This window comes from Anopheles darlingi, chromosome 3, assembly GCF_943734745.1.
Source record: "Anopheles darlingi chromosome 3, idAnoDarlMG_H_01, whole genome shotgun sequence".
In the NCBI taxonomy this organism is placed as follows: Eukaryota; Metazoa; Arthropoda; class Insecta; order Diptera; family Culicidae; genus Anopheles; species Anopheles darlingi.
The window spans coordinates 22,224,375-22,241,466 of record NC_064875.1 but is presented as its reverse complement, the minus strand read 5'-3'; the positions used below and the strand labels follow the sequence as shown (position 1 = coordinate 22,241,466).

At 51.1% G+C, this 17,092-nt stretch overlaps 1 protein-coding gene across 2 annotated transcripts in view; it reads left to right on the top strand.

Annotated features, from left to right (window-relative positions):
- Positions 1-17,092, top strand: part of LOC125955926 (DNA N6-methyl adenine demethylase-like) — a 66,169-nt gene that overhangs the window by 18,296 nt on the left and 30,781 nt on the right. For both annotated transcript variants that reach the window (XM_049687266.1, XM_049687265.1), the window contains exons 3-4: positions 1,730-1,775; positions 3,749-3,875. In XM_049687266.1, the coding sequence (XP_049543223.1) occupies positions 1,730-1,775; positions 3,749-3,875 (173 nt within the window). The remainder of the gene's footprint in view (positions 1-1,729; positions 1,776-3,748; positions 3,876-17,092) is intronic.

Below are 17,092 nucleotides of genomic sequence, written 5' to 3'. Positions count from 1 at the left end.
AGGTCGAGGAGCCCACCCGCTGGCTTGTGATTGGCCGCATGCCAAAGGATACCTGGTGTTGTGGTTGTGGGACTATGGGAAAGGCCGCACACGGCTGCTGCTGCTCTTGTGGTGTGCATCCTGCTGTTGTTTGCCATTTTCGTATCTCGCCGGACGGATGCCCATTTTCGGCCAAGATGCTGGATGATAGTGGTGGCAACGTGATCGTAATCTCTGATGACCGCAGCCTTGCGCAAGATTACCCTCTCACGCTCTCGGTAATCTTAATCCGACGACCGCATTGCAACTCAATTATTTGCTCGATTTGCTTGCCGTGTGTGTGTGTCTGTGTGTGCCGCATGGGGAAGAAGCTACGCGAGTTGATAGGTTTGTAGAACCCTGGTAAAGATCAGAGTTAGGCATAAAAAATACCACAAACTTAACGAGGATTGTCCTGTCAAACTATAAACTACAGCGCGCTAAAATTGTTTTCAAGAATGGTTCATAGTAATGTTTAAAAGCATGTAAATGCCTTTTTCTCTGATTTTCTTCACAATAATGTTATACGCAATAGAAACCTTGTGTGTTAATTTGATTGCTTAAAACATGGCTTTAGAAGCAATGGGTGTTCATGTTCCTAAGTGTGAATTCATTAATTAATAATAAGACCACAATTCTTTAATGGGATACCGGTAGCAATTGACAGACGTCCAGAAAGTGGTCCTAAAAAAAACTGCAATATCAAAAGAAAAGGTGAAAGATTTTTGGGCTATAATGCCGCCAAAGCCAGTTAAGGGCAACGTATGATGGTTTCCTCTTTGCCGTCTCAAGGCCATAATGTGTTCAAAACGACTCATCTAAACTGATTCTTGAAACTTGTGTTATTTGCGACGACGTTTAGCTGAAGTTAAATCAAACCAAGAAACAATTGAAAATTTTACAGCATTTTCAAAAGTTGCATTTTTATGCCTAACCTTGGGTGCTGCCAGTCCTCATTAGTTGTTATAAGCTCCAATGCACAACGACTTATCAACTCAACACACGCGAACACGCTTTGCATGGACGCGTGCTGTGCCAACGTCGGTTGTAAAACGCGGCCTGTAATCTGGTTAGCTGCTGCTGCTGCTGCTGCCGGGGTTCGGTTTATGATCCAGTAATCATAATGTGCCATCACGGCTAAGGCACGCACGCGAGCCATCGGGCCTCCTCGCTGGTAAATCCCTGGAATGCAATCGCACCAAGTGCGATTCGAATTAATTAGCTCAGCGGGAAGTAGGGGAAGAAGTGGTCGTACTGTTTTATCACTTCGATACGATGCAGTTCAATTCAGAGCTCGTTATGGGCTCGTTTGGTGGTTTTGAATTGTCGTCGGGATAACTATGTGGCGCGGCGGTGGTCGATTCGAAGGAGTGAAAGTAACCTGTTCCCCGTGTCCATGTCCATGTGGATTTCTAAAAACCCCCGTTCAGCCGGGTTCTGTCGAGCCCCGGAAGTGCTTATGGTCCGGCTGCTGGAACGGAAGGAACGTCGATAACGTTAAGAGTACTCGGCAGCAGAATGTCCGGACTTGCGAAGTGAACCGTTCCGGAAGTGAGGCGCCCTTTTGCGCCAAGGACACACCGGAGAGAAGTCCTTAAGCGCCGACGATTACGCGACGTAATCTTGGAAGTCTTGACATCGAAACCTTCACACCATATACCAGCATACTAATTCCGGTCCTTCTCTTCGATTCCTCTTCTCTCATCCGCAGGGTATCACAGCTAACCGCCTATGCCGAGATTTTGTGCCTCCTGATGGTAAGTATAATCGCACTTTGCATCGTCTAGCAGGGGACCGTAGAATGGGAGCGGGTCATTTCATCCTTCTTCTCGGCCACTCTCGGCAAATTGTGCCCGATCATCTTGTAGTAGTAGAGTGTAGAGAGCAGCTAACACTGCCGCTTAAGGTATTAACAGCAGAAGCAGCAGCACAAGCAGCAGAAGCAGGAACTTCAAGAGGCATTCTAAACGCTCTTTGTGGCACACATCCTCAAGAGGAACAGCTGAGAGGAAGGGCACTACAAGGAGGGGCGGGGGTTATGGACAAATGCGGCAAGGCCTTTGGCGTCTAGTCTTCGCAGGCGTTTCTTTTTCCCCATTTTTTTTTCGAGCGCGAAGAGCCCTCGTCCGACGGGAGTGTGTCACTTAGCGGGCACTGGAATGTCTATCGGAAGCAATCACGTCTCCGTCGCTGCTGTTGCTTCTGCCGCCCCCGCACATCATCTTCAGCCGCTGTCACCTGTCGCGCAATTATCGCTGGCAGAGACGAATGTGTCAACACTTAACCTCGCACAATCGGTTCCCCGGTTCGGTTTCTCGTACACAGTGGTGCGCGTGAACACGAATCGAAGGCAAGTCTCAGGCTGTGACGTCGCCGAGATCTCGTGGCCCGTGCGCACATTCCACACATCGTGAGATGTGGAGTGCGGCGAAGAAGAAAGGGTCAAAAGGTGCTCGAAGGAAACTCGCGTCGGTGACAGCTCTCTCTCTCTTGCTCTCTGGGTCGCCTCACCATGTGTGATGTGCCTCGCACATGTGTGTTTGTGGCCGTGAGTATGCTCCACATCTGTTGCGGAGGAGGAGCAGAGGTGACCGATAGGAAACAAATAATACACAAAAACAAGAAAAAAACAAAAACATCTACTCCGTTCCCCCCACCCACCTTCCACATAGCACACTTCTCCCACGCGTGATGGAGAGTTTTGTCGATTAACACTCGCGGGCCCGCGCTTACATACAAACATGCACACACACATAGACACCGGCCACTGATAACGACAATCGACAAGCGCGAAGCGAAACGCTTCAGACTGGTTGGGTGGAAAAGGAGGGATCCAGAGGGGACGAGGGGTGGGGTGGCACGAGCGTGAGATATGAGTTCCGCCTTCAGCCGCCAGCCGCACGCTGTCCATGGCGGCTGCGATACACGGGGGCCTTCGTAAAGTGTCATCCCCAGAACGAAGCAGTCGTCCGATTGTCGTTGATACTTGGAAAACAAGGCCTGGATCTGTGGTTCTTTGGACGCATGATGCCGGTCCAGACGTGTCGCGATTTACAAGTGATTAGAGACAACGCTCCATTGGTAGACGCAACTTGGTGACAAGTTGAGGCGAAACTTATTTGAAGGATAGCCCAAATCAAACGGTTCTGTCCAGTACATGACATAGAGGCCTTCATGTTAGATTGATGAACTAAAAGCAAGAATACTGGATTCATTTCTTCTAGCACTCCAGACAATAACAATGGTTGAGTTGCTAGCAGCTTTACTTGAGTTATATCAGGGCGATAACGAGCAACTTAATTCCATTTTAGACTTATTCTTCCGGAACTTCTGAAGAATTGACCGGATTTCTGAAGTTCAAGAATTTGAAAGTCAATGAAACTTAGTTATTGAGGAAACACGAATATAGATAAGCCCATGGTTGAGTGTGCTGGTTTTAATTGATGATTTGAAGTAAAATTTGAAGCCAACTCCGCTAGCATCAATTGGTACTATGTAGTAAATGGCTGCCTAGGTTATCACAGACATTGACTGGCAGGATCTTCAGCAGTTCCGTGGTACTCCAAATCGATCAAAAGAATCCGCGCAGCTTATCTTGTACACCGCTGGTACTAACCGCTGTACATTTCCGATGTACTTTCAAAACGCATAAAAGATAAGCCAATTACCACCCAATCCGATCGGCTTGTTAATCCTTAAATCTTCCCATCTTTATGCCTTTCTTCCGCAGACATTATTCAGTGCAGGAGCATCAGCGCGGAACGACATCTTTCTGCAGTCCGCGTGCAGTTTGAAGTTTGTCCAAGTGAAAGACGGTGTCGTGATTGCAGACGGGGCCTATGGGGATGTTCGTCCACGTAAGTCTATCAAAAACCAAAAAAAAACCTCTTCTCTGTATTAAACACATTCCCCCCAAACAAAATCACTTCCACGCGTAAGCTCATAAGCGGTTTATGGGCCATTCTGTCCCCTCCCCTCCCCTCCCATAAAAGGCAGTGGGACGAGGAGGAAATACATATTCGTAACTCTCCGGAAAGTATCCGTTAATTCTCCGGACAGCGACTGCCACGAAATCATCAAACGTTTAACAATGCCACTGTTATATACGACTCAATCAAACTTGCCGAGGTTCTACTGTGGGGGCTGCCGACGGCTCCTAAAGGCGGGCATAAAATGTGCATCAAAAAGCATATCACTTCTCGGGGAGACCTATGGATTTTGCATCCGTCCGCCGGTGATGATGATGATGATGACGGCGGCGGCGCAGGAGGAAGAGGAGTAGGAAATGTCCATTTTTGGGAAAAACAAGATAGGAACGTATAGCTCGACATGGTGCCACGTTAACGCAAATGTCCAAACGACTACCCCACGGTACTCGGACTCTCTGAGGACGAATACACGGACCTCTCCATTCGACGAATGCTCCACTACAAATCCACACACACACATCAGACGAAGGCGACGTCGGCGCTCCACCAGACGTAGACGATCGCCAGTTTGGTCCGTTCTTTATGGCCGATATAAAAACTCGTCCAACCAGCCGGGCCAGCAGTATCCGACGCAGCCATAGCTCAGCTGATCCTTTTTGGCAGTGGGGAGAGGGAGGACCTTGCAAAATGTGTTTTGCGGACGCACGCGGGCTCGTGCGCGGTCGTAAAGTCTTGGCCAGCGCCTCCACCAGCGCCGCCACGTCGCCACACGCGCGCGCGCGCGCCCCCTTTTCAAAAAAGCGATGGAGCGGAACTTCTTGGAATTCCAATTTTCTTTCGCTCTCCACGTCCGTCCGAGTTCACGCGTTGGCTGCGGTTGCCGTTTCGGTTGCGGCGAATTCACGCAAAACGCGTCCGTCTCGCGCCTACGGGAATGCTGCGAATTTCACTTCCACGCGATAATCCAGCGCATCGTCCGTGCTGCTGATGGCTTTTAATTATCCTCGCATCTTGGAGTCTGTTATGGCTTTCGTTCGTTCGTTCGCTCGTTCGGTCGAGAACGAGAAACCTCGGACACACGCGCCACCAGTACAGCCAGAGACTCGACGAGGATGGGAATGCCGCCACATTACCTAGAGCCCAAAAAAGGCGGCGCATTTAAGGCGAAACCGTTTGGTGGAAATTATAGCGGCCATAGCGGCCAAGCCAAAAAGGGGGTCCACAAGTGGGTCTCGCTGTGGCCGATTGGTCCGCGGGATTCGTAAATTCTTTTCCTTTTTTCGCCCACTTTCCGTCCATCTTTATGGTGATGGTAAGGCATCAACCATGTCCTGATTGAGCATTTTGACGTAAAAATAACCTGCCGACCGAACGCGTAAGATTGAGGAAAGGTAAGCTTGAAGGCGCAGGTGCCCCCGACTGGTGAGGCGCGACCATAGACAGAGTCGCGTTCCGCCGCTATTATTAACGGAAATTGATTTCTGTCCCGGGCCCCCCTCATTCCGGGAGGAGGCGATCCCTTGGGCAAGTTCCGATTATCCGTACGCTCCGAGAGCTTTTAGAGTCTTTAGAGAGAGAGAGCGGTTTCTTCACCTGTTCTTTTTTTTAATGTTCAATTCCACTCGCGCAATCCTGTCGGCCCGGCCCACCACCCGGTGGGGGTGTCCAGGCGGCCACACGCGACCACGCCACGCCATGAATCATTCCCGTTCTGAGCATCTGAGAAGATGAATCAGCCTCTCGTCCGCAGCACATCTCGGCGGTGCATTGTGCTCTGCAATAATGGGCAGCAGTGTGACAGAAGCAACCACAGCCACAGTCTGTCTCTGGCCACTAAAGCGATTATGATGATCCTCACGCCCTTTTAACCGATCAGCGATCCCGCCATGGCCGCATTCGAACCTCGGGTATCGACCCTCGGGATCGCAAGGGCGGGATTTTCCAATTTCCAGCCCATTCTACACAGTTTGTCACACTTTGTGTGTGTGTGTGTGTGTGTGTGTTTGGCTGCATCGTGGCGTAGCGAATGCCGACGACTATCGACGACGGTTCAGGTTCCGGTTCAACACGCGTCTCGCCTTGCAGGCGCTTTAAGCCATCCGGGAGATCGCAACTAATCCGATCCGCCGACCGCCTGCTGCTGGTGATGATGGTAGGCCTGCAGCGAGAGCTGCTGGAGGTCTAGCTGCTGCCTCCCTTGTGGTTCTGTTTTCTGTGCCAGACGATTAGGGCGGCTTTTGACGCGTCGACGGAGACGGGGAGGCAGGTCAGAAAAGGATTATGATCGTTCAGCTCAAAATAGGCGGAAACTTCATTCAACGCCTGCGCCTTTGCGCTGCTAGAATAGAAAACCGGCGGCTAGAATAGAAGCGTTCATAGCGGGGAATGGGATGTGAAGGGAAGGGAAGGGAAGGGAAGAGAGGAGAAGTGCAGCCTGACTGTGACGGTACATTAGGGCGTTGGAATTCCGAGAGGTGAGAGATAAATAAGATCTTAACGCGAAAGCTGCGAAACACCAAAGGATATCACCCTCAATGGGGTAATAGAACGGGAAAGGAAAAGGCATGTTCGCAAACAAGAAAACAACGGAGAGAACCTTTTTGCAATTGATAGTAACAAAAAAGTGAAGAAAAAAACAAAAACCTGCCATAAGAAAAGTGAAGATAGAAGAAAACGATTAGCAAAACACCACGAAAAGAAGGAGGAGAGAATGGCAAAAAGTTAATAGGCAAAAAAGTAGCCGACCGTGCGCAACAGAAAACGCTTGAAAATGTGTACAATATGTGCGTGCACAAGAGGGCGCGCGCGCGTGTGTGTGTGTGTTTGTGTGCGTCAAGCGCTCGAGAGTTAACAGCACGCACAGAGCATCACAGCAAAGAACCAACAAAGGGCAAGCACACTTGGGGGGGGAAGAAAAAAGATAGGCAATAAAATAAGGTAACAAAAGCAACCAAAGGTACCGGAGAACACACGCAGAAAAGCAAAGTAAAAAGTAAAGAAACAACATAAAAAGTAAGAAAAAAAGAGAGAAAGAGAGAAAAACCGAACAAAAGAAGGAAGGACCGAGTACAATGTGGAAAGCTGCCGGCGCGCAGAACAATAACGCAAAGGATAAGAGCGGCCGACGAAGGCAAAAGGTGGCCAGCCGGCCGGGCATGACGACGGTGGCGTGCAGGCGCAAAGAAGTGAGGAAAAGTGTGAGCTGTGAGTGGAAAAGTGCCCAAGTGCTGGGTTTTTACCGCTGGGAGTGCCAGAGTGGAGGGGGTGATGCGGCGTTAAAAAGAATTAAGTTATTTTGAGCCTCTCTCTCTCTGTCTCGCGTGCTTAAAGTGAGGAAAATAACACCCATAAACATTTAACCTTTCCTCATCCCGGCCTTCTCCTCGCCACTTCGTCGTTCTGCTCTTCATGCGCTCTCTGCAGCATCCAGCGATCCTCGATCAGCGCTTTGCAGTGCTCGAGTTTTATGCACAGAAAGATAGTGAGAGAGGCAGGTGAGCCATAGAAGGAGCGATTTGTTGGCGAAAGAGGACTCATCAGAGGGGTGAACTCTTGGAATTGTCGTTCGTGCATTGTGTCTCGGTGCGCGATTTGGTGCGCGATCGATCGCTGGCTGGCTGGCTGGTTGGCTGACTCGCACGACGATCCACGGGATGCGAGGTTAATTTTCTCTCTCTTCCTTTAGTCCTTGACTGCCTTTCTTTCTCCTTGCTGCTGCTGCTGCTGCTCTGTAGCTGCAGCGGCAAGATGTTACGGACATCGAGCCGTCCGGATTATTGGCCGAAAAGAAGGAACCTTCGCCAGGAATCGATCCGCCGTACGGTCGGTCGGTCGCGCCGTGGCGTGGCGTGTGCGTGATGATGAGCGCCGGCTGGTGCGTGTCTTTTGTTCGAGTTCGAGGATCGGAACCGTTTGGATCGTTTTAATTTCTGGCGTTTTGCGTGACCAAATGAGCGAAAGATAACAACAAAAAACAACAACAACAAAATGCCGAGACCACCGGGCACGGACTTGTGGCATTCTGGTATAAGAGGCAGAACCTTTTTTCCCGGAATGACGCCAGCCTAGCGCCCGGTACGTGGTTCCGTGTCACGGATTCCCACGGTTTTTTTTTGTTGGTTGTTGGCCTCGTGTTGCGTGTTCGGAGCGATGCGCAATTTAGAGACATAATAGAGTGGCCGCCGGCTTAGGATCACTGGCTGGCAGGCTCTAAACCCCAGCTGACGGCGGACAGGCCGGGCCTGACAATGCCGTGACGGAGAAAGATGGGTCACTCCCCGGCCTCTGCCCAAAAAGGTTGAGATGACTTCATTTTTATGCATTTTTATGAAGTGCTTCTCGGTTCGGTTTCGGACGCCTTCCATCCCGCCCTGGACTTTGTGTGTGTCTTGTCTGAGTGGCGATCATTCGGTAGCGACGACGACGACGACGACGGCAGCAGCGGCAGGCGCTCGAGATGCTCCAGCAAATAAAAGAAAAATACCCCTTGGTGGAGGAGCATAAAGACAGGCGAGAGAGGAGAATGCTTCCGTGTGTGTGGCGACGACCACCAACAGCAGCAGCACTCATGGAATGCAATTTTCGGCAGCTCTGGAATGCCGAATGCCTAGCCCGAAATGGGTGGTCGCGCTACTTCAGATTTTCGAGAGGGTTCTTCTCTTCGCCAGCATTGAACTCTTTTGACTGATTTCACACGCAACGAGCACGGAGGCGATCGATTCGATCGATGCAACTCCTCGAACTCCTCGAAGTGATCCCGGGGAGGTGTAACAAAGGATGCTCGAGATTTATGAGAGAGCGAAAGAAGGATAGAGAGAGAGAGAGAGAGAGAGAGAGAGAGAGAGAAAGAAAAAGAAAAAGAGCACAAGACAAGGAATGATGCGAGATCATATCGAGTGGGTTTTCGATCGAATGTTGTGATCGATCCGCATCGCGTTGATGCGCCGTTCTTCTCGGTGGTTCTAAACAGCGGGAACTCTGCCGCGCGATACTCACCGGGATTAGACGCAGCCTAATGCTAGCGATCGATTCGATGATGATCTCCTCTTGCTCTTTCACCTTCTTGTTCGGTGATCGGTTCGGTTCTGCCGCAAGCGTGACAGGATCGAACTTTACGATCCCGTGGCGCCAAATGAAATACGAAACCGATGCAGCACCGCTGCCGGTACCGCGTGCCCAGGCCAAGACAACTGCCAAGACAAAAAGAAAAACCCCCGAAAACCAAAGACGACGATCGAACTGTCGATGCAACCGTGCGATCGATCGAAGAACCAGATCGGCGGCGAAGATCGTGAACTTCGAAATTTTGTTGTTGTTTTGTTTTTTTGGTAGTCTTGGCAGTCTCCTCTTTCCTTCGGAACCCTTTTCCCCCCACGTCACGTTTTCTGCCTGCGTTGATCCACGATCGAGAGAGCGCGCCCCGGAATGATATGCTGCTAGATGCGGCGCGCGTTCTCGCCGTGTTCCGGCTGTGAACCATTTTTCATTTCCACGACCACTCTACGGTCAGTGCGGCCTATTAGTTTTAACGATGCGATATTAATGTGCTTTCGGTTTTGAGCCTGGCTGGCTGGCTGGCTGCCTGGCTTAATAGGATGCGCCAGCCCCCTCCGCCAAATAGCCGATCGGAGATCGAATTTATTGTTTTTCTCTTGGTTTGAAAGCATTTTTTTATTCGTTTTTCGTTTTCACAAAAAAAAAACTTCCTCTGATCGCACGTGATCGACCATGGTCAGTCATTTAATCTCCGATCGACAGACGATCATCGGGGTTCACCACCTTCGATCCGGCGGAGAGCCACCAGCTTACTGCTTCCTGGTTTGTGGCGCTGAATTTTAAGCGCCCGTCTGGAGCTCGCTTTGCACAACATTGTCGCGATCGCGACGGCTTGGCGGCTTGGCGGCTTGGCACTTGGATCGACCGATGACCGGCCGATCGGTATTTGAAGGTAATCGAAGCTAACCTTGCGCAGGCGGTTTCATAATAGCAGTAGGCAGTGTAAATGCCACACGACCGGGGCAGGCCAGGTGATGATGATATGGATGAGGACATTATTACTTCATTGTTTTACGTTCGTACTGCAAGGACGATGCTGTTTGTGCGATAATTTATGTCGGAGATCGAGTACATAACTCTTCGTGTCATTTTGAGGCCAAATGGTTTTGCCAAACGGTTAAGGATGGATGAGTTAATCCATGTTCTCCATGGATGTCTACGATCGGGTATTTAACAGATGTTTCGCTTAAGGTTGTAAAACCATTTTATAGAGTCAAAGCCCTTGCAGTCCTTCCGAACAGAAGCAAGGCCAAATATGTCCCCACAAGCTGCTTAGGCGTTAGTCACGCGATGCTGGCTTCCCATTTTTGGGGCCATCAAACTCCCTTTATCTCTCTCTCTCGGTGCTGCCGTTGAGCAACGCGTACGCCGTACGCCTTTATGACAGCAATCTGTCTTTATGGCGGAAAAATACCTGCCAAGTCTAAGGTGCCCCGAGCCGCGTCGCCCGCTGCGCCGAGAGCTGTCTACCGCCGAAGACAGCTAATGCAAATAGAGCCATCAGTAGATCATCAGCTTATCATCAGCATCATCATCATCATAATCCTTTTAAGTTAATAGCATAGCACAACGGACGACCACAAATCAAGATCGCGGTATGCCTGGGGAGACCCCCATAATCATTCACCTATTGAAATATGATCCGCTATTTAGTCTGGGCTTTGGGCCGTTTAGACGCGGGGTTGCATATTTATAACCCTCTCCCCACCCCGCTAGATTGGGATCCTAATGGCCTAATGCTAATCCGGTTGGCTGGCTGGCTGGCTAAAACCATCGCCTTTTGGTATTTCGCATTTCACAACATTTGACAACTCAGACGAGCACGGAGCCAAACAACGGACAACGGACAACGGGTTCCTTCTGCTGCTTTTTGTCACCTAAAGGACTGCACGATCTTCGCGTTCGGCCACTGACCGACTGACTGACGATGACTGCTCCACGATCGATCGACACGGAACGGATTAAATTTATTCGGGAAGATCCGCCATAAACTCCAAGACGAGATCGTCTCGTGTCATCTCGCAAACAGTTCGAGGCCACCAGCGGCGGGACCAGCGTCGATTTCCGCGAAAACAGAGTGAAGGCTGCTGCGAATTGGCTGCTGCTGCGGTGGCGGCGGCGGCGACATGCTTAAGAACCACCCGCATGGCCACGACGACAAGGGCTTCGACCATCAGGAGGAGTATCGCATGACAGCCCGGCATCGGCATCAATGGACGCGATTTTGATGTTTCCATCAGCGCCAATTAGCTTAAGCTAATACTCAACGCCGCCAACGACGAGGTCTGTTTGAGGGAGGTCTCTGGTGGTGGTGGTGGTGGGTGGTGACCATGGCCATAACGTAACGTGTCCCTTCTCGCCGTTTCTCGCTATGCCGCTGGCGGTGTTGCGGTGTTTTGTTGGTTAACGAAAAGGGTGTTAGTCCACGCGGGGTGTCTCATGCTCGCTACTGTCCGACTGTTCCTCGCCCCTCCCGGTCACGATGTATGTTTTGGCATTTGCGTCTGTACAAATTAATTAATCGAGCCTTTCCTTCACCCCCGAAAGTGGCCGATGAGTGGCCCGACGGACGTATGGATGGCCGTCCGCCGTGTACGTGCTTTGAATTGTAAATTTTCGTTTATTTTCCGCCTTTTTCGTAACCGTCGCGGGCTACCGTCGATCCGTCATGTTCCGCCCGTCGGCGTCGGCCGCACGCAACCCGTTCTGTGGGTGGGTTTTTGAGGGTGCCGGAGAGGTATGCGTTGTGGGGACTTGTCTTTTCTTTTTTTTTCGGCTGAATATGCCGCCGCCGCCGCCTCGCTGACGGTCTGCAGGGATGAAAAATGGTTTCACCATTCGGAGAAGAAGCACTTCATAAGGTGGAGGAGGAAGCGTGTCCAAAAGAATGGTGTCAGGACGGTAGTAGCCGACCGGTGGGTCAGTGGAGAGGAGGAAAAAGGCGTCAAAACATTGAAGAAGTTTGCGTCAATTGCCCGCACGCCACGATGATACCGATGTGAGAAGCGGCGTGTTTCGCGCTGGGGGAATGGCCCCCCGGGGGGACTTGACCGTGGGCGACTGCCCCACGTATGTCAATATTGTCAGAAAACGACGCGCAGCGCAGCAACCGCACAACACCAGCTACTACTACCCGGTAGCCTTAAAAGAGATTTTAGAGCCAGCGGAAGGTTGGAATGTTGGAACGCCGTCTTCGTAGTGGAGGAGGACGATGCGCCATCACATTCCAGCTTTTTCCTGCGCAGTTGATCCACTCGGCCATCATGATGTCAAACGGATACTGTCCGGTCATTTGTTTTGTATAGTTTTGTACCAACACACACATGCTGGACATGAAGTGTCATCCATAGGTTGGTGAACGCTCCGGGAATACCCCCGTCGGACCAACATTCCGATATTCCTTGCTGGAGTCATCCTTTTTTTGGTGGACGACGGGACGATAAATAATGATGACAATCGCGTCGCGTCTTAATCTGCGTTAACTGCGTTCTGTCTGTCTGTCTGTCGGTCCCGTGGGGACCTCCGTCGGAAACTGTCAATTCTGGCCGATGCTGCAATCCGTCTCTCCGACGCTGACGCTGACGCCAATCCCGCGATCCCGCATACATTGTATTCCGAGTTCCAGTCGTCCATACAGTGTCATCGATGGACCTCCTATCATGGCAGATGCTGCCACATATCGGCTGTGTTGCAAGCTGGCACCCTACAAATTGTAGAGCACGCTGTGTTCACTTTCGTTCGCCCACCGCCGTGCCATTCTTCAGGATTCTTCAGGAAGGCACGGACCACGGAACGAAAGGACTTTCTCCGAGGTGTTTGCAGCTGGATAAGGGCATTGTTACGCATCACCTGGCGAGAGAGTGTGTGGTCCTGTTGCGCGTTGTGCACCAAATGCCCGCTTGGTCGTTCGTTAGACGAGGTGTTGTTGTTGGAGACAAACTGGAAATTTCCCTGAAACAATGCAACGCTTGCTGCAGGCCCCGTATCGCTGAGGTCCACGGTTAGAACAACCCGGCCCCGGCTTAGAACGAGATGGAAAGCATAGATGACTTGTGGACACACGCACACACACACACAAGAAAGAACAGTTAAATTGAATAATCTTTCTACCAAAAAGTTCGGACCAACTGCTGCTCGGAACCATGGAGCGTCGTGTGGTATCTAACGACGACCAGCAGCGGGAGACGACGAACAGCGGTTCCGTTCTTTTGGCTGGTCCCGGGGAAATGCACCCCCGTCACATGCATTCCTCGCACCTTTCCCTCCCCCTGTTGCCCTTTTCTCGGCCTCACGTCCTCACGTCCAATCTTATTCCCACCTGCGGCTGCGATTGGGTTTGGATCGGTATCCGTAGAGGGAAGAGGACAGGAGGTGGTGTGTGTGTGTGCGTGTGTGCGTGCGTGTGTGTGCCTGTGTTGTCTTCCTTTTGTCGGGAGAAAGTTGTCAACCAAAGCCCCGAAAGACCGAAAGACAAAGATACCAAAGAAGATCAATGGGCCGTGAGTTGTCTCCGTGGCGGTGTTTTTCGGGGCTGTGTGTGTGTGTCGGAACCGCTGGCGCAGGCTCAGGCAGGCTTTCTTGTTGTTTTTAGTAATTTCACGTTGTGTGACGCGGCGCAGCGCGGCGGCGCGGACCCCAGGAAAAGAAGGTACCAGCTCCTCGCCAACGCCAACATCACCACCGTCCGGGGCCGGGAGTTGCGGGAGAAAGCGAGAAGATGGTGACACGAGCAGATGGAGGCAGGCAGGCAGGGGGATGATGCATTCCTCCGATGTCTGATGGGTGGAACTAGTTGGGAAACCCGGGAACAGATTTATCCCCAAAAATCAATATCCGTGTAGGTGGGCGTACGTGTAATCGAAATGGGCGCGCGCGCACGCACCCTTGCAACTGGAGCGGAGTGGCCTGAGTGGTGATGGCTGGTGCTGGTGATGTGAAAGGCCACGTCGACGTCCAATACGTGTAGGTGTGTCAGGAAAAGGAGCTGGGATGGCTACGAAGATCGGCACCTACCGACAAGTTGCGTCCGGAGACCGGAGAAAGGAACGATCCACAGAAACAGGTCGTCGAGAACTCCCTAAGGGATATCCCCGAGGTTCTTCTGTAGCAGCAGCAGCAGCAGCAGCATCACCAGAAGCCCCGAGATATCCGAAAGATATCCGGCTCCTATATAGACATAGGCCCATGGTCAAGTCTGAACGACTCAAAGCGGCAAAACGTCAAAGAAGATGTCAGTGTCATCGTTTCCGCTGCCTCCCGTCTCCCGCCGGTGGATAAGGTCTGCTGAGATGGGTTGCAGATGGCCTCTTCTCTCTTTTTTTGCAGAAGGCCGAGCGAACGAGATTAATGCTCGATGATAAATTGATGGCAAATTGACTCTTGGAGCGCGCGCACGCGCATACCTCCGGACTAATCCGACGTGCCGACGAGTGAGTACCTGCGCCGGTGCAGAGGCTCTGAAGTAAAGTAGGAGGAAGGAGAGTAAATGGATTAAGATGCTGTTGCGGTACTCGTCACTCGGCCCTAGCCGACCAAAGGGGGGCTCCCTTAGGGTCTTGGGTTCGCGTTCGCTGTCAGAAAGTGCATGTTTGTACATCGGACCTGTCAGTGGTGAATGCACACAGAAACACAGACACACGACGAATGCATGCAGATGAGGTAATTGTGCCGTCCTTGCGCTGGCAGCGGCACAGCAATTAGTAGAACAGAAGTTCTCCTTCGAGGGGAATACCAGATCACGGATTTCGTTTAGGGATTCGAGTTTTATGCTATCAGAACAGCAGGTAGATGAGCAGCACCGGTGCTAACAGTTTCACTGGACTAAGGTACCGTCTGGCTGCGTCTAGACTTGTTTCGGGTTTCTTCGGGCAAGCCTTCAAAGTCATTGCGCGTCGCGTACTTAATCATTCTTCAGATCCTGGCCTTCCAATGGGCCCACTGTGACTGCAATTCTCGAAAGTGTATTTGCAATCCCCAACCAGACTTCTTTCTGGAACTGGTTTCACTGTTCTTGTGTCTGGTTATGCAAGGATTTCCAAGAAGCCAAGCCACAGACGCCACCAGATGAAGCAGAAGCTGCAGTTATCTGTTTCTCTCTGTTAAGTCGGTAGCAAACGGAACTGTACCTATTATAAACCCATCGTTAAACAAAATGCCGCTCCGATCTCCGATTGTTGTTGTTGCACAAATGCCCAACCATAGCCTGGACCATAGAGCAAATGGCAAAACGAACATTGAAATCCCATTTTGGACCTCATCAGGGGGGGAGAGTGCATCAATGCATCAAAGTGACCGCCGATCGAAGTGACCGGCCCGTGTATGAGCTTGTCCCATCATCCTCCGACGCCGATCCAATCCACAATCCAATCCAATAGGTTAGGTAAGACAATAGGGATTCATTTGGACCCTATTCACGACGCTCCCTTTTGCGCGCTCTCTCTCTCTTCCTCCCTGTCTGCAATCCTTCGACCTTGAACATCCTTGTCCCTTACCCCCCGCCGTTGACAACCTTCATTCATTCGGCCTTAATGAGCGCACGGAGCGCGTCGGGGAAGCTAGGAAGCGAAGCCAATTTGTTCCTGTTCCTGGGGTGTTTGCAAGGGATTATGGCACTTATTTCTCTCTGTCTTTGGCACACACACACACACACAACTGAGGCTAGGTGCCGGTAAGCCCTTTAGGGGGCTTATCAGTGGTGCAGTAAACCGAGAATTGGGTTTCCAGAAAACCGGGATTCAATGTCCCATTTTCGGACCATTAGCGAACACATTATTCGACGTTTGGAAACCCTTACCCCGACCAACACACACACACACAGGAGAGGGTTCGTACCTTAGCAGCGTGGCGGCCTTGCAGCTGTGTGGCCCATCATCGGAAGATGACAATTGTTGTCCGTATTTTCGGTTGGTTTCTCCCCCGTGATGATGATGATGATGCGGAATGATGCATTGTTTCGCCGTTATCTGCTAGCTTCCAATCCGGCATCCGTTCGGTCTGATCGCCGAACGGAGGGAGGGAAGCTAAACAATTCCACGAATTATTTCCTTATTGGTCCCGAGATGGCCGGCAAGTCCGCCGATCGTTATCGCGCGGCATTTTGTTGGTTTTTGGTTGGGATCATCAACTATATATCCTTCGGCGCCGGTGGCGTCTATGGACGTATTTTCCATACAAATATATTTTTATTTTGTTTGGGTATTGGGATATTGGGTTTAGAAAAATAAAAATTCGGAATGCACTCTGCAGTTATCGATCTTCGGGCATCTAGGGCAGCTCTATTTGTGTCCTCTGCCCTAGCTCGACTCGAGTTGTGCATCAGCGGTTGGACGTCGAAACACATGTTCTAATGGAGCCTTCGGGCGGGAACCTTTTTCGGGCCGAAGAGTTAAATGAGAAAATAAATAATAATCATGCTCTCGACGAGGAGCAAGGGGGTCGAATGATTAAAACATTAGAGCTGGCGCGATTATTTATGCGCGATGATGGCCCCGGACGATAAGGTCGTGCCCGTTCTCTCCTCCATTCCCTTTTTTCTTCCGTCAAGTCCTCATCCCCGTGGTGCGGAGATGATTAGTTGAGGTCCCGGCGTGCGCGCGCGGTGCCCTCTTAATATATTAGCTCGATAACTAATCTTAATTATGAGCAGAGCGGCTGCTCATTATACGAGCTGCCTTGCTAAGTGAATGACTAAGCACGAGGCGAAGATGATGAATGGGGAACGGGTGGCAGGATTTTCGTGGCATAATACGATTCACTGGAGAGCGAGAGGATACGCTGGCACACAATACATAATTCGCAGACAAATCTAAACACACACACGCGCGAGCGCGCACAGACAAGCATCATCATCAGGCAGAGGCAGGTTCGCTGACGCAGCTTTCATCATCTCCTGCAATTTCCTCTCGCTGTCGACAACGACGACGACGACAACGACGACCGTGCATCGAGTCGCAGGCCTTTTTTATCAGCCCTTGGGATTACCATTGGGGACCGAGGAAGGGGCCGACGTTGCTTACTGATTCAATATTAGCCTCCAATGCAACAGTGTGTACCGGGAACAACGAGCATCAACGGAAATTACGTTTCCCGTT